The sequence below is a fragment of the Schistocerca americana genome, chromosome 4 (assembly GCF_021461395.2).
Source record: "Schistocerca americana isolate TAMUIC-IGC-003095 chromosome 4, iqSchAmer2.1, whole genome shotgun sequence".
Classification (NCBI taxonomy): domain Eukaryota; kingdom Metazoa; phylum Arthropoda; class Insecta; order Orthoptera; family Acrididae; genus Schistocerca; species Schistocerca americana.
In genome coordinates, this window is record NC_060122.1 from 114,411,470 (window position 1) to 114,435,460 (window position 23,991).

Here is a 23,991-nt window from a genome sequence, read left to right on the forward strand (position 1 = left end):
CAAATTATATTACTTGTATTGGCAAGTCTCCTACATGTGAAATCAATCATTTATGTATTTACATAATGAGATAATAAAATTTTGATCGATTCTGCACTGCTGAAACTGGTTATGATTGTTATCATATTATGTGACTGTGTCTAAAATAAAAGGAGTGTATAATACATTGATCACTCTTCATCAGAGACAGAACATACATTTCCAGTTACAGAACAATTTGCAAATGGAAGTTCAGAAAAAGGATCTAAGACTCTGAGTCATCAGATGATGTGTGACTGACCCTGATTTCACAATGTAAGGACATCAGAGGCAGAACCCCGTTGTTACTATCTAAACATGAGACTGAAAAGTGTTTCACTGAAAGTGACTTGTGCCTTACCTTGATAAAGAACTGTTGTGTGTTTCTCTAAGCTCCATGTTCCATACAAGGAACACAGTTTTGTTAGGGCTTCCCTGAGTGCAGGTTCAACCCTGTCTGATGAAGCATAGGCCCAAAACTTTGAAAGAATAAAATGCTGTAACACAAGAATTTTTACTGCATTGAGGATCAAAGAAAAACAAAATGAACATCTAGTACACAATACATACACATATTTGAAATGCCCATGTTTAGAAAAAAAGGAAGGGGTCATGAGAATGTGACTTACACTTGTTTTACAATGGTTGAGCTAAAGTGCTTTTGGTAAGGAGCTTAATCCTGACATCATTTCTACACATAGAAGATGTTGTAAATGTTGACTGAAGTAATATTAAAACTTGAACAGATGTAAATTCATTGTTACTATTTCTAAGTAAAGAATTTACTGATTTAAATAATTTCTCCTTTTCTGTTTAGCATTTTTGATAATTTTTTTCGTACTGTGATCATGTTGTCTAATTGTAATTTACAATGGCTATCAATTTCGTTACTAAATGATTTTAAGATCTTTCATAATGAAGAAGATTGTTTCACTCATGTCCGTAAACAACTGTTTCCAATGAAAGCAGTACTGCAATGGTATACAAAAAGTAAACAGAATCCTGTTAAATGTTACATGAATGACAGAAAGCAATGTGTATCAATTCCATGTCAGTCACATAACTATAGGCACTAATAATTTGAAGCAATCAGACATGGTGTGCCATAGGATTCAATTTTGGGTTCTCTGCTATTTCTGATAAGCAGAAACAATCTCCAACTTGTGGTTTGAGAAGACACAAATTTTGTACTTTTTTGAAAATGATACAAGACAGAAATAAAAAATAGGTAGTAGCAGTTCCTTAACTGAGAAGGCAGTTAATGAGATTTTCAAGATCACCACCAGATGCTTCAAGGCATGTGGATTATCATTGAATTTTTGGTAAAAATCAGTACATACAGTTCAGTACCTCTCACAGAGCTTCACAGAATAAGTTTTCAAATAATGAAAGACAAGAAGTAGAAAGTGTCAAGTTTTTCAGAAGACATACAGGTCACAACTTTAATTAGAAACGCATTAACTTAGAATTAACAAAGTGCATTTGTTCAGCTATTTTTGCAGTATGCATGATTACTACTATAGGCGAGTTAAAAATGAATAAACTAGTTTATTCTGCATATTTCCATTCACTAATGAAAGGGTTGCCACAAGTTTACCCATGCAAAATTCCCTGATATTTCTCTAATTTTCAGACATGTTTTGGTATTTTTCCGTGACAAATTCTGAGATCTCAAGGGTAAGAAAAGACGTAAGTTGGAAAAAAAGTAAAGACTTCTGTGTTTCTAAACATGTCATTAACCCTCTAGTTCTGAATGAACAGCAAATTGTCTCCTTTACGGGATTTATGATCTGAAGGGTTAATAAACAGGTAAGTTGTATAAATGAAAGCACTTTTAGATGAAGAATTTCTGTTTTTATTAATGAGTTAACTCTAACTTTGAATTAACAGAAATACCGAAACTACTAACACTAAATGAGAAAAAATTGAGACCAAAACATTTTACTCAAGAACTTTTCTTCTCTTATTGTCAGCTTACTTTTTTAGTTGCTTTATTCAATTTTTAAATGCACAATCATAATTTAAAACAACTTTTATAGCAGAACCCAATATTTAATTACGATTTATCACTCCAAATCTGATACATTATATTGAGTACTTTGATTTTGAGATGCTTATATTAAGATCGTGTGATAGCTTCCATCAATGCTTTTAAAGGTAAAAGATATTTTCCAAGGAATAAAACCTTTTCAACACATGTGACAGCATCAAATCATCATAAAAATTGTTTGAATCACAGTTCAAGAATTTAATATGAACAGAAAACTGTTCATCATATTAAAATCAATAACAAATTTGAAGTTTTGCCTTTTCAGTAGGTGTTACAATATGTGGATATTCAGTAATTTTCAGCAAATTAGGTGACATTTTCAGTCTTTTCATGTAAAATTCGAACAAATTTTAAGCTGTGAGAAAATACACGGCATCTACAAAATATGCAGCCAAAGGATTCAGGCATTATATTTAGTCTAAAATGATAAAGTCTGTATTTTTACATCACTGCAGCCCCAATAATTACCATCTGGGACTGGAGGACTAAGCAAATGGAACAACTAGATACGAGTGCTGAAGTAATATAACAAGACATACAGTACATGTAAAAATAACAAAAGTACATTTCTTCATCCTTTGTATACAAGTGTAATCACATATTTTATTAGGTGCAGGAATAGGAAATTTAAAATTTGTACTTGAAGTTAACTTTCAGCAAATACTGAATGTTTACTTGCCCAACATGATACACAATGTATCTTACAAGTTGTTAAAGGCGAAAATAAGAACCTTTAAGAACAATTCAGATCATAGCTATAGTACACATCCCTGTAACACATTTCTGGAAATGACAAGTCACCTAAGCAAAAATAATATCGGTTTACTACCATCTCATTTTAAGTTTTGTCTCAAAACATATAAGTCATTTTTCAAATGATGGTCTGAGGACAAATATTGCAGCAGAGATGACATCAAAAATTATTCTTCAGAATATATCTTTCTATCCACAGAGGATTATCAGTTGCCACGCACACTCCTGACAGATTAGAAGTGTCTGTTGGGTTAGAACACAAACCTACACTCTTGCACAGAACTCCAACTGAATTTGGAAACTTCAGATACGTACTGACAGACTGAAGCAGTGATGCGGGTAATGGCACATACCAGAAAAGGCTATGAACTAAGAGGTTTATTCTCAAAACAGTTGTGAAGCTTCTTCACAACTGATGGAAGTGGAATAACAAATGTTTTAAGATGTGGTAATGAGGCATTCTGTGAAGCAATAAAATGACGATCAGAAGTACTGATGTCTAGAAATGAATATGTGGATCTTATTCATGAAGGAAACTGCGATTCAAACAAATCCCAAAAAATGATTGATGCAAACAAGGAAGTACTCCATTTGCAGAGGGATATAAATACGAGCTCCCTGCAAGACGAGCATTTCACATCACTTGAATTAAAACAAAGTGTGACATAGTAGGCATAAATACCATGTATAAATGGACAAGTGAAAAGTTCAAAAACAAAAGAAGTCTAGTATTAAAAGTGTAGCTGAAAATTAATTTCTCATAATTGGTGATTCCATGTTGAAAAATGTTGTAGTGCCAACCTATGAAGTTGAAGTCCGTCCAGGAATTATGCCCCATCAGCTCAAAAACTATTTTAAAAACATTAAAAATTCAAGAGAAAACATCTAAAAAGAAGTGAACAAAAATTACAAAGCTGTTTTGGTCCATGTTGGGACAAATTCCCTCCGAGGATACAGCGGAGACAAAATTAAAATCAAAAAATATAATCCGATCAGCCAGAAAAATTTACCCTGCTTCCAGGATAGTGATCAGTGGAATCATAAACAGGAGGTCGATGAGTGACAGTTATATCTATCGAATCAGTTGCAGAATTAATGAGTGTTGTGACAGACTAGGTGCTATATTTATAAACTCAAATAAGTTTTTGGGAAACGAATGTCTAGCCAAGGATGGACTGCATTTGAAAGGACTAGGATTGATGACCTTCAGCAAAATGTTTATGGATGTTTGTAAAATCATTAAAACTAAGGGAAACTAATATTTGCTGGAAGGGATGTAAAAGAAAAATGCCTCTTAGCTGAAAAGAAAACTGCTAAAGGGGGTCTACAAAAATGTATGCTTAATACTATTAAAACAAGCAAAAATTCTTATTTGATGCAATGGAATATAAATGGCTTGAAATCTAAATCTTCCAGCAGCATAAGCTACAAACTTGATGAGTTATAAATTCTTCTCTCAGAATGTAAAAACATAAAAATTATTTGTTTAAATGAACACTTGGTTAGCTCTAATGCAATAAACATTTTAAATAAAACTGAATATTTCAATGTTGCAAGCAGCTATTGCAGGGAGAAAAAAATCTCACGGAGGTTGCCGCATACTCCTGGACTCTTCTGTAAGTTATGAAGTGAAAACATATTTTAATTGTTTAAATGAAGATTGTATATTTGAAAGCTGTTGTGTAGAGCTTAAAGACCTTAATATGTTAATCATTTCAATTTATAGAAATCCAGAAAGGGCTTTAGTCACACCATTCCTCTCTAAATTCCAGTGCTTGCTAGATAAACTAAAGAAAGAAAAGAGGAAAAAAATGTAATAGCAACAGAATTAAATATAAACACTACAAATGACAATAAAGAATGAACAACATTTATTGATTCAATTAAAAAGTCTGGTTTTAAACTAAATTTTTTGGAGTTCACCAGAGAAAATATTCACTCAGCAACATGCACTGACAACATGATAACAAATTACTTCTTTGATAATGTATAGAGTTAGGACTTTCTGATCACTCGGCCTTGTTTGTCTCACTGCCAAAAACTGACAAAAACAAAAATTAAGCAACTATGGCATTCGAGGGCAACCAGGTGAATGGATAAAATCATACTTGTGCAAACGCAAGCAGTATGTATCATTAGGAAACTCGTACCAATTAGAAACCAAATCCATCAAATATAGAGTGCCGCAGGGTTCGGTAATGGGGCCATTGTTATTTAATGTGTTTGTTAATGATATAGGTGTTGAGGAGGAAGAAATGAAAATATTGTATGCTGATGACATGACAATACTAAATAGTGACCAAAATATGGAACAGCTTGAGAGAAGAGCATACATATCTGCAAATGTCACAGCTCAATGGCTGTTGGAAAATGAACTGGTTATAAATCTAAAAAAGACTATGTATGCAGTGTTTAAAAACAAGGAAAAGGCCGTAGACATGGCTTTAGAGGTTGATGGAACAAGGCTGGAAGAAGTAGAATCTGCTAGATTCTTAGGTATTCTTGTGGATAATGAACTGAAATGGAAAAAACATATTAATAATGTCTGTAAGAAACTGAGCTCTGTCATATTCTTAATGATGCAGCTATCACAGTATTCAGACAAGAATCTTCTGTGTACAGTGTATCATGGACTTTTTGAACCATACTTACAGTACGGAGTGACTGCGTGGGGAAACTCAAACAAACAAGAGACAAAGCGAGTGTTCACATTACAGAAAAAAGCAATTAGGACCATTTTAAGAAGAAAAACCTCTGAAACATGCAGAAACTGTTTCAAGAATTTAGGTATCTTAACTTTTTCATTGTTGTATATTTACAAAACAATAATGTATATCACAAAAGGTAGTGAGGACTGGATTACAAATGCTAGTGTACACACCCACAATACAAGAAGGAAGAATGAAGTACAGAGCATACCCCACCGACTGGCAATGCTAGAAAAAGGACCCCGAGTACTCTGGTATCAGACTACTAAGAAGGCTGCCCAAAAACCTGCAAGACAGTGTACATCACAATGACTTTCCAAAGAAACTTAAAGACTATCTCGTTGAAAAAGAGTTTTACAGTGTTGCAGAATACTTATGCCATTAAATTTGTATATATTGTTACTCATTATCAGTGATATAAAAATGTAAGCTAAAGGTGTAGAAAAATAAGTGATAAAGAATGTTAATACTTTGACATGTCCTATATTACACGTACATTTACTGTACACAATGTAATCTTACAGGATCAAATAAAATTCAATTCAATTCACAAACATAATATAAGAAAAACTTATATCAAAAGAAGTTTCAATAAAACAAATATTGAAATAGTCTGTGAGAAACTAAGTAAAGGTAAGTGGTGTTTCGAGGATGGTGCTTCAACAAATGAAAACTTTACTACATTCTTTAACAGTTTTCTTGAAGTGAAGTACAACAAAGATCCTGATTTTGTAAAATATGTTAGGAACTATAAAACTATGTTTTAAAAAGTTGTGAAAGCTTCAAAACAAATGACAAATAACAAATTAATTCTAGGGCAGAAAAATAAAACAAGGGCAGTAGGGTCTGTAGTTAAGTCTGAATTAAGTATCCGAAATTACAAACAAGACATATTACAAATCAAACTTAATGAAAAATCCATTGTAAATCCAGCTAAAATATCTGAGTGCTTCAATGAGTACTTCATAAATTAAGCAAAATCTAATTTAGACATAGCAAATTATGAGCAGAAAGTAAATAGTTTTGGGTTAAAAGGCAATGCCAGTGAATATCTTAAAAATTCAACACAGTATCAGCAAAATTTGTTGAAACTGTCATACTCTCCTTAAAAGACAAAACCTCTGCTGGCTGGGATGGGATACCCACAAAAGCAATTAAAAAAGTTTACAACATAATAGCTCATCCTCTCTCTCTCATAATAAACAAATCATTTGAGGAAGGTTACTTCCCCGACCTCTTGAAATAGACAGCAGTAAAACCATTGTTTAAAAATGGTTCAAAAGATGACATGGGAAATTATCGTCCCATTTCTATACTATCTGTCATATCAAAAATAATTGATAAAGATTGCTGCTTTACAGATACAAAGCTTCATCTCACAGAATGATATCATTTGAAATAACCAATTTGGCTTCCAACAAGGCAAAAAACACAGTTGATGCGATAAATGAGTTTATTGAAAAAATTACTTCATCACTAGATAGGAAAGCTAAGGGGATTAAGAGATACCACCAAACTACAGACCGATTTCACTTTTTCAAGCATTCTCAAAAATTTTAGAAAAATTAATGTACAGGCAGCTTCTCAACCATCTGACCACAAATAACATATTATTAAGAACACAGTTTGGATTTCTGAAGGGTTCTGATATCGAGAAGGCTATTTACACCTACAGTGAAAATGTACTTAATTCATTAAATAACAAATTACAAGCAGCATGTATTTTCTGTGATTTGTCAAAGGCATTTGATTGTGTGAACCACAACATCCTTTTAAATAAATTAGAATTCTATGGTGTCACGGGCAGTGCTGCGAAATGGTTCAAGTCATACCTTGCTAACAGGAAACAAAGAGTGTCAGTGCAAGGGACTAATGAATTAAGTCATCAGTCATCAACATAATGGCAAGAAATTACAGGTGGTGTCCCAGAAGGATTCATCTTAGGGCCACTGTCTTGAGTACATTAATGATCTCTCATAAGTTACACTGCCAGAAGCAGAGTTCATTTTGTTTTTAGATGACACAAGTATTGCAATAAATAGTATGTCGAGTGTAGTTCTAGAAAGATTTATTAATGATGTTTTCATGGATATTAATAAATGGTTTAAAGTCAACTCACTGACATTAAACTTCGAAAAGACTCACTACATGCAATTCAGAAGCAGTAAGAGGTTTCCACCCAGCATATGCATAAAGCATGAAGAAGAGCAGATAGAAGAGGTTGGCAGTCTTAAATTCTTGGGACTACAACTTGATAATAAAGTCAGTTGGGAGGAGCACACCACAGAACTGCAGAAACGCCGTAACAAATCTGTATTTGCAATTCGAGTGTTAGCAAACATAAAAATGAAAAAGCTTGCATACTTTCCCTACTTTAATTCCATAATGTCATATGGTATAATATTTTGGGGTAACTCTTCAAGTCAAACAAAAGTTTTCAGAGTCCAAAAGTGTGTAATATGTATTATTTGTGGAGTAAATTCCTGGACGTCATGTAGAAACCTCTTCAAAGAAAGGGGTATACTAACTACTGCCTCTCAGTATATTTACTCCTTAATGAAATTTGTCCTAAATAATATATCTCTAAAACGTAGGACAGTATCCCCCATATGCAAGGCAGGCAAAGTAAAAAGATGACGAGAACGATTAAAATGAACACAAACACACTTTTCGGCAGAAAACCGAAAACCCGTCTTTGCAGCCCACTCCTCTAACTGCCGCACTGTTAGCTGCAACTGACGGCTCACGGTTGCAACACTGGAGGAGGAACAGAAAACAGCAAAGTCGTCCACAAATAAGGAGCACTGTACTGGACTCCTCACTGTAGACGTTATACTGTTGATGGCTATGGCAAAGAGGGTAACGCTTAAAACACTGCCCTGGGGTACACCGTTCTCTTGCTCAAAGTGATCAGACAGTGTGTTACCAATGCGGGTCCAAAAAAACCGCTGAGACAGGAAAGACCGAATGAAAATGGGGAGGCGGCCACGAAAGCCCCATTGATGCATTTGTGCAAGAATACAGTGTCTCCAAGTAGTATCATATGCCTTACTGATATCAAAGAAGATACCGATACAGTGATGCTGACGGAGAAAAGCCTGCTGAATAGCCGCCTCTAGGAGGTTCAGGTTGTCGACCGTGGACTGAAATTTTCGGAATCCACACTGAAAGCAGCTAAGGAGCTGTCTGGTCTCTAACAGCCAGACCAGACGCTGGTTAACCATCCGTTCCAGGGTCTTTCCGACACAGCTTGTCAAGGCGATACTACGATAGCTACCGAGACATGTGCGGTCCTTTCCTGGTTTGAGGAGAGGCATGAGAATTGCCTCCCTCCACGAGGTGGGGAACACTCCTGTTTGCCATATGAGATTAAAACATTCAAGGAGGATTTCCTTTGATGCCGCTGGCAGATGTCGTAGCATGGAGTACCGGATGCGGTCGTAACCTGGTGCAGTGTCAGAAGTCTCAGTAAGTGCCGATTCAAGTTCCCGCATGGAGAAAGGGGAATTGTAGGCCTCAGAACTGTTCGACCGAAAGTCCAAGGTCGCTCTTTCGACAGTCGCACGGTAGCGACAAAACGCTGGATCCTGATTTGCAGTGGCAGTACTTTGTGCAAAATGCTCTGCCAGCATCTGAGCAATGGCTCTGGGTGTCGTTTGGAGGCATCCCTGGTTCAGGACAGCAGCTATTGGTAAACGGCTATGTTTACCGGAAATCCTCTGGATGGCTTCCCATACTCTTGTGGAACAAGTGGAACGGTTGATGGAGTCCAGGAACTCCTGCCATGACCTTTTCATGCTCTCTTTAATGACGCGGCATGCCCTGGCTCTCGCGATTCTAAAGGCAGTAAGATTGACCGCTGTTGGGCGGCATTTAAATCGGCGAAGAGCCGCACGCCTGTCCCGGATGGCTGAACGGCACTCTTCCGTCCACCAAGGCACAAGGCGCCGCTTAGGCGGGCCAGAAGACTGTGGTATGGACAGGTCAGCAGCATGATGGACCACAAGCGTGATGTGATCCACCCATTCCTGTACGTTATTGTGGCGGTCAAAGACAGCCAACCGAGTGAACAGTGGCCAGTTAGCCCTGCCAATCATCCACGATGGTGGCCGCAGCTCCAGCAATACACCATCCAGGAGATGAATGCGGATAGGGAAGTGATCGCTGGAATGAAGGTCGTCAATGACCTCCCAGTGAACAGAGTCGGTGAGGGTCGGAGAGCAGAAAGATAGGTCAATGGCTGAGAATGACCCTGTAGCAGTAGAGAAATGAGTCGGAGTACCTGTGTTGAGGATGCACAACACTTGAGATGTTAGGAGGCTCTCCAAAATTCGACCTCGAGTGCAAAGAGAAGTGGAGCCCCACAGGACATGATGGGCATTGAAGTCTCCCAGGAGGAGAAATGGGCGGGGGAGTTGGTCGATAAGATTTGTGAGAGCGTCTAAGGTCATTGCATCCAGAGGGGGTAAATAAAGGGAGCAAACGGTAAGCCAACAAGGTGAATGAATTTCAACTGCAACTGCTTGCAGGTCAGTATCCAGGGGGAGAGCAGAGGAGTGGTGGTCATTATTGACAAACACAGTGACTCCGCCTTTGGCCCTTTCTCCAGTCAGGTCATCTTTGCGATATGATGTATAGCCCCTTAGTACAGGAGCATCAGATGGTTTTAAATGCGTTTCCTGTAAACACAAGCACAGGGGGCGTTGCCGTGCTAGGAGGTTCAATTCCTCCACATGTGCCCAGAATCCATTCATGTTCCACTGTATAATGGGAGCCATCTATCAGGGTGGGAGTACCTTCATTCTCACTTTCTGTTGGGGAGGAGAGCCCACAACAGGTGGAGGCTCAGTTTTGGGGCGAGATGATTGCCCCAGTCTGACATCAACCTCCATCGCCTCAGAAGAGGAGTCGAGAGAGACGTCAGAGAGAATGACATCCACATCAGGAGACTGTATAACTGCAGTCTCCTTTAGTGGGCGAGTCTCCACCTTTGGCTTCGATGTTCTGGTCTGAGGTGGCATTGGAGCCAAAACCTCAGAAGCAGGAGGGGGTGTAACAGTGCTGGGCAGTGCACAAGACTGGACCCGGGAAGGGGCAGGAAGTTCCATGATGTCAGCTACCACGGCCTGGTCAGAAGGCCAGGGGGGAGCAGCAGGCTTCACAGGAACGGCAGCAGCACACGTACATTGACAAGCGCAGGTGCTAGTGCTGACAGTAGCAACCTCCGTTTGTATAGCGGCATCGGTTTTCAAGACTGGTTGTTTGAGAACGGAAGAAAAGGAAGCAGCGAACGTGGGCGGCTGCATGGACTTGTAGATTTTCTTCGCCTCACCATACAGGATGCGTTTTGTAGTTTTTAGTTCCTGGATCTTCCGTTCCTCAAGGAAAACTCTGCATTCCCTACTCCACACAGGGTGATCCCCAGAGCAGTTGACACACTTGGAAGGAGAGGAGCAACAAACTCCCTCATGGGAGGCTTTACCACAATTCCCGCAAGTGGCTTCCCCTCTGCAGCCGAGAGTAGTGTGTCCAAAGTGTTGGCATTTAAAACACCGCATGGGGTTGGGGTAATAAGGCCATACACTGAGACGTAGGAAACCTGCCTTCACATGCTCTGGCAATTTGGTGCTGTTAAATGTAAGGATAAATGAGTCGGTCTTTATGAGAGCACCATCCACCCATTTCATAATGTGTTGCACGTCGACAATTCCTTCCCGGGACCATTCAGCCTTCAGTTCGTCTTGGGGAATGTCAACGAGATCTCTGCAAGTCACAACACCCTTGCTGTAGTTCAAGGTGTTGCGAAATTCAGTCTCTATTGCAAACTCCCCAAGAAATTGTGCCTTCTGAAGGTTCTGGACTTGCTGGAAGCTAGATGTTTCAACCAACAAGGTGCCATTTCGCAAGCGCTTTACAGATTTTAATGTGCCAGCAATACCTTCTAAGCCCTTCTGTATATAAAATGGCGAAACTTTTTCAAAACTCCCATCTTTTCTTTTAAGCAGCATGCGTTCTGTTACTACTACCTGAATCAGGAGGACTGGCTACACGAGCCCTCTTGTTGGATTTGGTGTTAGAACCCACCAGCGGTCCACCCTTTCCGCTGGCAGGAGAAGAATAAAAGTTCGAGGGTTCCATCTCGGTCCCACGAGCAGCTAGGGAACTAGAAGTTCACCTAGACAGAGCCCCGCGTGCCTAGGTAAGCCTTATACAACTGAGGCACAGCGGGTGCCCCAGAGGTTGCCCGCTTGTGACTGTTCCACCCCAACAGCCATGCATCTCATAGGCGCGCAGCACACCGTAAGGTTGAGGGGTTTTTATAGAGGTTTACCTTCCTCACAATCAAGGCGATCAAGCCAAGATTACCATTCCCCGCAGCACACAACATTCCACTGCTGCGCCATGTGATGGTCGCTGAAGCATGTCCAGGGTTTACGGTGACAGGAGACTGGCGGCGCTGACCAGTCCCCAGCTCAGGACCCCGGGGTCGCCAAGCCCGTACTCAGCAAATGAATGCTGAGCCCCTGGGGGGAAAGTTTGCAGGAGAGCTTCTGTAAAGTTTGGAAGGTAGGAGGCGAGATACTGGCAGAAGTAAAGCTGTGAGTACCGGGCATGAGTCGTGCTTCGGTAGCTCAGTTGGTAGAGCACTTGCCCGCAAAAGGCAAAGGTCCCGAGTTCGAGTCTCGGTCAGGCACACAGTTTTAATCTGCCAGGAAGTTTCATATCAGCGCACACTCCACTGCAGAGTGAAAATCTCATTCTGGAAACATCCCCCAGGCAATGGCTAAGCCATGTCTCCGCTATATCCTTTCTTTCAGGAGTGCCAGTTCTGCAAGGTTCGCAGGAGAGCTTCTGTAAAGTTTGGAAGGTAGGAGGCGAGATACTGGCAGAAGTAAAGCTGTGAGTAGCGGGTGTGAGTCGTGCTTCAGTAGCTCAGTTGGTCGAGCACTTGCCCGCGAAAGGCAAAGGTCCTGAGTTCGCGTCTCGGTCGGGCACACAGTTTTAATCTGCCAGGAAGTTTCATAAAAGAAATATTTTGTATAACATTAAAGTTGCAAAAATAAGAACAGCACAGTGGTACATTTAATGACTTTTCTCTGCCAAATAATAATACTCTGTATTCTGTCAAACAAACAATTCAAATCAATCAATGAAAACCAGGCAAAACCCCTTGTGAGAGAAGCAATCTCTTTATCAATTCCACTCAATACAGTGGCCCTTTTGGTTGGTATCCATGACTTTTTGGCCACTAGTTCTTTAATTTGCTGGACAATGGACCTCTTCCATCTAGCTCTCTCTGCTTCTTCACCTTCTCACGTTGCTTCTGCCTTAAAGCCTGACCATACCCATCTGTAGAATGTGGTAGTCCAGAATCATTCTCTTGTTAATGTCATTCTTGAAGATAATGCCAGCTGATTTCAGACTATCATATACTTGATGCATGACTAGAAGTGACATGTTTCTTGGTTGACTATCAAACACTCTTTTTTAATGGGAAAACCTTGCTCTACAAAGGCTTGACCATGGCTCAGAATGAGAACCTTTTGAAGAAAGCTATACAACTGCCAACAGGTGGTATCACCATCCAATAAGTCTCTCCAAAAGTGATCAGTTCTCATCTCAGTCCTCTTCAGTTTGTACAGAGATCCAAAATTACCTCCTTATTACGAATTTGCACGAAATCTTTCTCAACTTTATCACAGTTTTTAACACTTATCCAATTCTGTGCAGAGAATTTCTGCAAGGCTTTCAAGATTCTGGCCCAGCTAGTTCTTGGGCCACTATTTATCACAACTGGATCACAAACGCTTATGTATCTACAAATGGCCTACTTCAAAGGTGAATTTAGAAGGTTTGAGCACATTTTGATCAGAAATGTCCCTGCACTGAATCCTGAAAGTTAAAATATCTCTGGCAGGCACTTTTACTTTTCTGAGTTCAGAACATACAGCATGACCTAGGTTCATGACTTTTGAAGGATTAAGACCAGCTTTATTATCAAATTTATATCACACACTGATTTTGTTACAGATAATACTTCAGCCTTAACAACTAAGGACATCACATCAGCAAGTAGAGATGACAAAGCATTGTACAGGAAAGGTGCTATGGGAGTCCACACGTTGGAATTCCCTCAAAAAGGGCATGACCTACCCTGAAACAAAGCTAAAAAAATATATATATTAGAGGGCAGCAGAGGATCTTTGAGGTACTTCTCCAGCTGTAAATGTCTGTTTTAATTTTGTGCTCCTTTACTTTGTCTGCATGAGTCTTTAGAAAGGGAATGAGTTTTACACCCCTGTCAGCTGTATCCTCGTTTTCGAGCCAGCACATGGAGAAAAATTTTTTAGGGAAGGGAAGATTTTTAGGTTTATTAAATCTTTTATAATCAGCTCTTCTTGCAGGTACATTATTCAACACATTATAAATTGGTCTAAGAAAATGTACAATGAATGCCCTTTCTTTTGTGTGCCACTCTGCTGGCAAGATTTCCCAGCTCACCCGATGTTCTTGTTCTCCTTGCTTATGTTTTAAAGCATTATTGGAATACCCTTTTAATTGACTAATACATCAGCAAAATGGCAGGGTAAAAAAACAACACAGTCACTGAAAATAAAATCCCATTAAGTCAGTGAGATGCTGTGCAGTCTTTAAGTGTCTAGGCATCACTTAACAGTCGTAGCACTTCACTTAGCAAAGACTGATGAGAAAGACGAATGACGCTGTCTACTTGACCATCGCAAATGCCTTGGAGTGCTTAGGTCCTTGCACATGACTGTTGCACATGACTGGTTATGGCACCCTTCCCCATGTTGCTGAGAGCAAAAGACTTGCTGCATACTGTGCAATATGCCTGAAATTCTGATATCTTGTGGGCCTTGATGCCCTCAAACCTCCTGTCATTCAGCCATTCAGCATTGAATTTCATCTTGCTTGGTTTTGCCATGATATACTACAAGAACACTGTGGCAGTTGCCTCATGACTGAGGATGGAAATTTGTTTGTTGACAACACTCCTGCAACAATTTTAAGTTGATGCCCCCTTGAAGGCCAGATACAGTTTGTTGACAACACTCCTGCAACAATTTTAAGTTGATGCCCCCTAAAAGGCAAGATCCACACAAAAGAAGGATTTTCCCAATGAGCGATGGATATTTCCGGCGGATTCTTTGATACCTGCCTGTGTGTTTGTGGAGAGACTGTATCTGCGGAATGCCAGAATGAAATATTCACAGCATCCCTTATGCTTCATAAATGGTCTGAGTTATGAAAATGAGAGCATGGAAATATTTGAATATTTTTCTTCATGACAAGCATGTGGAATTTTCTTATCTACTGCATTATATGAGTACCTGTAGACTAGTGTAATGGAATGATGTAATTTTTTTTACATCTTTAATAGTTGCTGAAAGAAGAATTGTGAACAAGACAATTACAAAATCAAACATTTGTTTTTATACGAAAAATGTGTTTTTTTTTTTTTTTTATATATATAAACTTCTGATCTGAATTGACCAAAGTTCCTCATTTAATAAACTACTGTTTCAGGATTCTACCACAGCTGCAAGTGAATAAGGAAGTTAGTGTGGTGACATTGTACAAACTCCACTCTTTTGTGCCCAAGGAAGTAAATTTTAGCAAGCAAACAAGAATACTGCAGCTGTTACTAAAAATTTGCTATTTCCAAATGAGTGATTTTCAAGAGACAGCAAGTTTTAGTTGTTACAAATATAGTGAAGGGGCTGGGCCAATGACACATAAAAAAAAAGTAAAACTGTACTGTGAAACAACTTCTTTTGTGAAAACTAACACATGAACATTGCACAAACAAGAATGTAAAAAATAGGGTTTACAAAGAGATGGTTGAAAAATTTCTGGACTTATTCCAATTTTGGACCACAGTGTATTTATAAAAACCAAGCTACAAAATTTGAAAGGAAGTTTCAGAAAAAAATTCTTCATTTGAGTGACCATATTGTCTATAGCTACTTTAGACTAATTGAAGGCATTTTAAATCCAGGTTTGCAACTACAGTACAAGAAACAATAGTACCAAATAAGGAAATATCTAAAAAAAGCTTGCCAGCAAATGGCATTTCCTGATGTGAGCAAAAATCTTAAGTACTAACATCAATGCCTTTTGTAGCAAACTGTTTTTAGATGGAGAAAGCAAGCCAAATGTGTTTCATGAAGATTACTGATGTTAATTTATGTCAATAAAACAAACTACATTTGGTGGCAAAAATACACAATCCCTTGGAGTCACAACATGGATTTAAAATACCTTCACTGATTTCAGAAATAACCAAAGGAAAAAGTAGGCCTCTTGAAAGAATTGTATAAGGTGGGAAAATTTGTGTAAACCAACTGCCAATAAAATGGTGGTTCTACTGCGTTCATTATTGTTGATTATTACCCACAGTGTAATATTTTACAGGCATTGTGTAATTTTTCTTTCAAGAAATATATGAGTACATACTGTGCAAAGTACCAGTAACTGCCCCAATTTTCTTCTTCTTATCATCCGTACTTTCTAATACAGAAACTACTTTTGAAGTGCCAAAATGTACTATAATAAATAAAATTTCTATAAAATGCCACACTCTACAATGTACTTTCAGTGAGGCAGTCACAAATCCTGAAATCCATCGCCTTAGATCTCTGGCCTGCCAAGGAGCACCACAGTCCTGGGTCCATGGATAAACCACAAAAATCTGCCATGATGTCCCATACGCAAACAGACCCAGCCTGCAGGCAGATCATGGGAAACAGTGGGCTTCAGATCGGCAGGCCCAATCCATTAGAGATACCCACAGAAATGGCCTGCTGTTTTGGCCCTTCACGAAAATCCACTCATGTGGCCAATTATTCATAACAGCATGTTGATGAAATGAGACTGCAGTGATCAATCCATGCAACAGATAACTTGTGTGAATCAATAATAATGAGAATAAATCAAACAATGGAAAATCCAGGATGGAATGTAACAATATTGTGAAAAGGAAAGTTTCCACTTACCATATAGTAGAGACGCTGAGTCACAGATGGGCACAACAAAAAAAGATTGCCACAAATAAAGCTTTCAGCCAGTAAGCCCTTCATCAATAATACACACACACACACACACACACACACACACACACACACACACACACACACACACACACAAACAACTGTAACACGCACTCGACAGCAGTCTCAGGCTACTGAAGCAAAACTGTGAGCAGCAGCACCAGTGCATGATGGGAGTGCAGACTGCATGGGAGTAAGGAGGAGGCTGGGGCAGGAAGGGGGAGGGACAGTAGGGTGGGGTGGTGGACGGTGCAGTGCTGCTGGTGAGTACACAGGGACGAGGTGAAGTGAGGGTAGGGCAGCTGTGTGCAGTCGGGAGGTTAGACAGAGGGCAAGGGAAAGGGGAAGGAGGGGGGTGGGGTGGGTAGCAGAAAAGGAGAGAAGTAAAAGGACTCAATGTGATGGTAGAATGAGGGCTGTGTACTGCTGGAACGGGAACAGGGGACAGGGAAGAGGGAAGAGGGAAGAGGCTGGATGAGTGAGGACAATGACTGAGGCCAGGAGGGTAACAGGAAGTGCAACTCAGAAAAGCTGGTGTTGGTGGGAAGGATCCATATGGCACAGGCTGTGAAGCAGTCACTGAAATGAAGAACGTCATGTTTGGCAGTGTGCTCAGCAACAGGGTGGTCCACTTGTTTCTAAGCCACAGTTTGTTGGTGCCCATTCACGCAGACAAACAGCTTGTTGGCTGTCATGCCCACATAGAATGCAGCATAGTGGTTGCACCTTAGCTTGTAGATCACATGACTGGTTTCACAGGTAACCCTGCCTTTGATGGGATATGTGATGTTTGTGACCGGACCAAATAGGTGATGGTGGGAGGATGTACAGGACAGGTCTTGCATCTAGTTCAATTACAGGGGTAAGAGGTTCACAGCAGGGCAGTACATTGTGCAGGTTTGGTAAATGGTGGAATACTGCTGCGGGACGGGTGGAATGGATAGTCGACAGGACATTTCTCATTTCAGGATATGGCAAGAGGTAGTCGAAACACTGGTGGAGAATGTAATTCAGTTGCTCCAGTCCTGGATGGTACTGAGATATGAGGGGAATGTTCCTCTGTGGCTGGATGGTGGGACTTCGAGTGGTGGTGGGAGAGTGGAAAGATAAGGCACAGGAGATTTGTTTTTCTACAAAGTTGGCAGGATAATTAAGGTCTGTGAAGGCTTCACTGAAACCCTCAGTATATCTCGAGAGGGACTGCTGGTCACTACATACGCGATGACCATGGGTGGCTAGGCTGTATCGAAGGGACTTCTTGGTACAGAACAGATGGCAGCTGTCAAAGTGGACATATTGCTGGTGGTTGGTAGATTTGATATGGACACAGGTACTGATGTGGCCATCTAGGAAGGTGGCTTGTTGGGTTGAGCAGGACCAGGTAAAGCAGGGGGAGAAGTAGTTGAGGTTCTGGAGGAATGTGGATAGGGTGTCCTGATCCTTGATCCAGATTGCAAAGATGTCATTAATGAATCTGAACCAGGTGAGGGATTTAGGATTCTAGGTGTTAAGGAAGGATTCCTCTAGATGGCCCATGAATAGCTTGGCATAAGACGGTGCCATGCAGGTGCCCACAGCTGTACCTCAGATTTGTTTGTAGGTAATGCCTTCAAAAGAGAAGTAATTGTGGGTGAGGATTATTTGGTCTTGGGGACTAGGGAGGAGGTTGTTGGTTCGGAATCCATCAGGCGTTGGGTAAGGTAGTGTTCAATAGCGGTAAGGCCGTGGGTGTTAGGGATGTCAGTGTAAAGGGAGGGGGCATCAATAGTGACAAGGAGGGCACTGTGTTGTAACCAGACAGGAAGTGTGGAGAGCTGGTAGAGGAAATGGTTGGTATCTTTTATTTAGGAGGGTAGGTTCCGGGTAATAGGTTGAAGGTGTTTGTCTATGAGAGAAGGGATTCTCTTAGTGAGGGCACAGTAACTGGTCACAACGGGGCATCCTGGATGGTTCGGTTTATGGACTTTAGGAAGCATGTAGAAGGCAGGAGTGTGGGGAGTGGTAGGGGTGAGCAGAGAGATGGACTCCAGGGAGAGGTTCTGGTATGGGCCTAAGGATTTGCGGAGTGACTGGAGATTGTGCTGGATTTTTGGGATGGGGTCACTGTGGCAAGGATTGTAGATGGATATATTTGACAAGTGGGGGAGTCCTGCCAGGTAATCCTTGTAGTTCAAAACAACAGTGGTGGAACCTTTGTCTGCAGGTAAGATTATAAGGTCGGGATCAGTTTTTAGAGGGTGGACTGTGGTTATTTCTGTGGATATAAGGTTAGTTTGTATGTTGAGGGAGTTGGGAAAAATACAAGGTTTTAGGTTAAGAAATTCTGGAAAGATAACAGTAGGTGATTTGGGGCAGTGAGGTTGGATCATGGTTGGATGGAGGAGTGAACTGAGTTAGGTAGGGTTCAATATTGGTCTTTGGTTGAGTTTGATTGGTAGGGTTGGTGGTGAAAAAGTGTTTCCACTGTAGGGACCAGGAGAAGAAGAAAAGGTCTTTAACAAGTTCTGCATGATTGAATTTCGGAGTGGGCAAAAGTTGAGGCCTTTGGAAAGGACTGATATTTCTGTGGGGCTAAGGCTTTTCGAGGAAAGGTTCAGGACTGTGTTTTGGGTCTGTTTAAGCTTTGGATTCTGTGTAGTGGTGGGAGGGAGTATTGAAGGGTGGGGTAAATGTAGTAGGTCTGTGAGACTGGGTTTGTCAGCTACGAGGGGACATGGAGGAGGTTTGGATGTTTTGTAGAGGTGATGGACAGTGGTACTCCAAGGTGGGAGTAGGAAGTGAGCAGGGTGTAGAGCTTTTTGAGGTGGAATTGTGCATGTTGCTCTAGTTCCTGGAGGGCAAGAGTTTCAATGTGTGCTATGGGTTCCAGCCATTTGTGACTGCATAGAACGAGAATTTGGCAGATGGAGAGAAGGTACTGCAAGGAGGTTTGGGCTTGGCCAACATGGTTTTGCAGGACTATGTTGGTGAGGGCTAAGGACTGGCAGAATCTGAACAGCAGGCAGTCATTGTGGAAGGAGGGGTGGCAGCCAGAGATGGGTAATTTAATGGTAAGACCATTTGGGGGAATTCCATGAGCCAAGCAACAATACATGAACAATATGTGGGACGGGGTTCTGGCTAGGGATAAGGAAACTTTTCTGTATTGATGCAGATGGAAGGAGCAAGGGTCCATGGTGGTGGAAAAAATGCGAAAAATTACATAAATAATGAAGAAATATGTCTAAAAAATTCGCAAAAATACACCCAAATATTTGTGAAAAACCACAAGAAAGATGAAATGGATACAAAAGGGAGAAACAAATGAGATCTGAGAGAGTTGATGATAATGAAAGGTGAGAACTTGCTAAAATTGGTGTGAGGTCACAATGAGATCAAAGAAAAGATATAAATAATTAAAAAATATGTATATTTTACTGTGGGTAGCAGGTCTGAGGGTGGATAGGTATGAAGAAGGGGGATGACAGATGTGAGTGGATGAGGTGGAATTAGTGAATATGAACTGGGATAGAACAGTGAAAGAGTTGGGGGTGGGGAGGGTTTGTAGGATGAGATACAAAACTGTGGGGCACCAGAAAGGTGTGGGAAATAACAAGTGAAAATATGGGAGAGTGACACAGGAAGAGTGATCAATTAGAAGGTATAGAACTAATGACATTGGCGGGAGCAAAATGCGACATAAGATGCTGTACCAACAGTCAGCATGGCAGCATGTTCTTGTAGCCGTCTGTTGTGCGCGGTCGAGACAGTTGAAGCAGTGTGGCTCATAAGTAGAGCGTGCAGTGTAGTTTGTAAGGTGACAACACAAACACAAGAAACAAGAGAAAGATAGGCGGACACTGAGTATAGTGATGCATTAGAAAATAGTAACAAAGGAAAAGAGCACTGGGTTAGGGTGAAAGAAAAGCTGTCAGGCAAAAATCAAACAATGAAAAATCCAGGATGGAATGTAAAACATATTGTGAAAAGGAAAGTTCCACTCACCATCTAGGAGAGAAGCTGAGTCACAGATAGACACAACTAAAAGACTGCCACAAATAAAGCTTTCGGCAAGTTAGCCCTTCATCAAAAATAGACAACACACACACACACACACACACACACACACACACACACACACACACACAAACCTACACTTTCAGGCAACTGAAGCCACACTGCGAGCAACAGCACCTGTGCATGACGAGAGTGGTGACTGGGTGGGGGTAAGGAGGAGACTGGGGAGAGGAGGGGGAGGGATAATAGGGTAGCAGTGGCAGACAGTGCAGTGCTGCTGGGAAGCATGCAGGGACAATGTGGAGAGAGGGTAAGGCAGCTATGTGAAGTCGAGAGGTTAGATGTAGGTAAGGGGAGAGGTGAGGAGTGGGTAGGGGGTAGGAGAAAAGAAGAGAAGTAAAAAGACAGTGTGTGATGCTGAAATGATTTCTGTGTAGTGCTGGAATGGAAACAGGGAAGTCACTGGATGAGTGGGGACAATGACTAACGAAGGTTGAGGCCAGGAGGGTTATAGGAATGTAACAGCTCTCGAAGACCAACACCTGCACTCTATTACCTGGACCCTACCCTCCTATATAAAAGATACCACCCGTTTCCTCCACCGACTCTCCACAGTTTCTGTCCCTTTACCACACAGTGCTCTCCTTGTCATTATTAATGCCACCTCCCTTTATACCAACATCTCTAATACCCATGGCCTTACTGCTATTGAACACTACCTTTCCCAATGCCCGACAGATTCCATACCAACAACCTCGTTCCTAGTCTTCATGACAAACTATATCGTCAACCACAATTACTTCTCCTTTGAAGGCATTACCTACAAACAAATCCAAGGTATGGCTAAGAACACCCACATGGCACCATCCTATGTCAATCTATTCATGGTCCAACTAGAGGAATCCTTCCTAAACACTAAGAATCATAAACCCCTCACCTGGTTGAGATTCACCGAAGACAACTTCGCAATCTGGATCAACAGTGAGGACACGCTATCCACATTCCTCCAGAACCGCAACAACTTCTCAACTTCTTCCCCATTCACTTCAGCTGGTCGTACTCAGCCCAACAGGCCACCTCCCTATATGATGACCTCCACCTCAAAGATGGCTACATCAGTACCTTCACTCATATCAAACCTACTAACCACCATCAAAACATCCACTTTGACAGCTGCCACCCTTTCCATACCAAAAAGTCCCTTCCATATAGCCTAGCCACCCATGGTCGTCCCACCCGCAGTGACCAGGGGTCCTTCTCAAAATATACTGAGGGTCTCACTGAAGCCTTCACAGACTGTAGTTATCATATCAACCATGTACAAAACCTACCGTGTCTTGTCTTTCCATTCTCCCACCACTTCCCAATGTCCCACCATGTGGCCACAGCGGAGCATTCCCCTCTTAACACTGTACCATCCAGGACTGGAGCAAGTGAATCACATTCCCCACTAGTGTTTTACCTACCTCTCATCATGCCCTGAAATGAGAAATGTCCTGCCCACTATCCTTCCCATCCCTCCCACAGTGGTATTCTCCCATCCCCACTGAATCTACACAAAATACTCGTCCATCCTAATACAACCCCTGCTCCGAACCTCTTACCTCATGGCTGATACCCCTGCAATGGACCTAGAGGCAAGACCTGTTGTGTTGGCAGAAGAGCCAACACAGTGTTATGAATGGAGGCCAAAATGCATGCGTTTTAGCTCACACAGGCTGGCGTGAGGAGGGAAGAACTATACTGACGTGAGGTCTGGAACATGACAAGGAATTAGAATTCAGAAAGCGGACGTAATTAGTTTGATACTTAACTTTAATCCATTAATGATGACCGTCACTCTTGATGGTACATGATTCACAATATTATCTGTTCAGAATACATTCGTAAAGATAGTAATTATAGTAACTGAATATGGCACCTTGTTAGGTCATAGCAAATGACGTAGCTGAAGGCTATGCTAAACTGTCGTCTCTGCAAATGAGAGCGTATGTGTACAGCGAACCATCGCTAGCAAAGTTGGCTGTACAACTGGGACGAGTGCTAGGGAGTCTCTCTAGACTAGACCTGCCGTGTGGCGGCACTCGGTCTGCAATCACTAATAGTGGCAACATGCGGGTCCAACGTATACTAACGGACCGCAGCCGATTTAAAGGCTACCAACTAGCAAGTGTGGTGTCTGGCGTTGACACCACAAGACCTGTCCCATACATCCTCCCACAACCATCCAGCCACAGACATCACCTATCCCATTGAAGGCAGTCATGTGATCTACAAGCTAAGGTGCAACCACTGTGCTGCATTCTATGTGGGCATGACAGCCAACAGGCTGTCTGTCCGCATGAATGGGCACCGACAAACTGTGGCCAAGAAACAGGTGGACCACTCTGTTTCTGAGAATGGTGCCAACATGATATCCTTCATTTCAGCGACTGCTTCACAGCCTGTGCCATATGGATCCTTCCTACCAACACCAGCTTTTCTGAATTGTGCAGAGGGGAACTTTCCCTGCAATATATCCTACATTCCTGAAACCCCCCTGGCCTCAACCTTCGTTAGTCATCGTCATTACCCATCCAGCCCTTTCCCTGTTCCCATCCCAGCATTACACAGCCCTCATTCCACCATCACAACCAGTCTTTTTGCTTCTCTCGTTTTCCACTATACCCCCTTCTCCACTCCATCTAACCTCCTGACTGCACATAGCTGTCCTACCCTCTCTCCACCTCGTGCCTGCACACACTCCAGCAGCACTCCACTGTCTGCCACCCCTACCCTACTATCTCTCGCCCTCCATGACCCAGCCTCCTTCTGACTCCCACTCAGTCATCACTCCCATCATGTACTGGTGCTGCTGCTCACAGTGTGTCTGAGGCCTTACTGGCCGAAAGCTTTATTTGTGACAGTCTTTTTTTGTGCCTATCTGCGACTCAGCATCTCCGTTATATGATGAGTGGCAACTTGCCTTTTCATAATACTATTGTTATAAAGAGGATAGGTGGCAACTCACTGTAAGGATGATCGCTGAGCCACAGACAGGCATGTGGAAAAGACAATCACATTCTCACAACCAAATTTTCAGCTGACCCTTTGTCAGAAAACGAGAGCACACACATATTCACACAATTGTTCAGACACAACTCATGCACACGTGACTACCACTTGTGGTCACGGCATCTATGATCTCTGAGAATCAAATACAAACAAACCATTCCTCATGCCTCCCTGTCTCTTGTTGGCAGTTGCTAGGCTAGTGCCAAGACGTGATGGCAGCGCTCACAGGAAGCTGATGGGAGTGGTAGGAAGGGGAGAAGCAGTAGGAGTGATGGAGCAGGAAAACGGCACATGTATTTAGCTGCGCCCAGCCAGTGATAATGAATGACATCTCAGTAAA

The 23,991-nt window shown here is 41.5% G+C and overlaps 1 protein-coding gene across 4 annotated transcripts in view; it reads right to left on the reverse strand.

The window, feature by feature from the left end:
• The window catches only part of LOC124612946 (peroxisomal acyl-coenzyme A oxidase 3-like), a 317,564-nt gene that overhangs the window by 13,129 nt on the left and 280,444 nt on the right, over positions 1-23,991 (reverse strand). For all 4 annotated transcript variants that reach the window (XM_047141456.1, XM_047141459.1, XM_047141455.1 and 1 more), the window contains one exon: positions 380-515. In XM_047141456.1, coding sequence (XP_046997412.1) covers positions 380-515 — 136 coding nt within the window. The remainder of the gene's footprint in view (positions 1-379; positions 516-23,991) is intronic.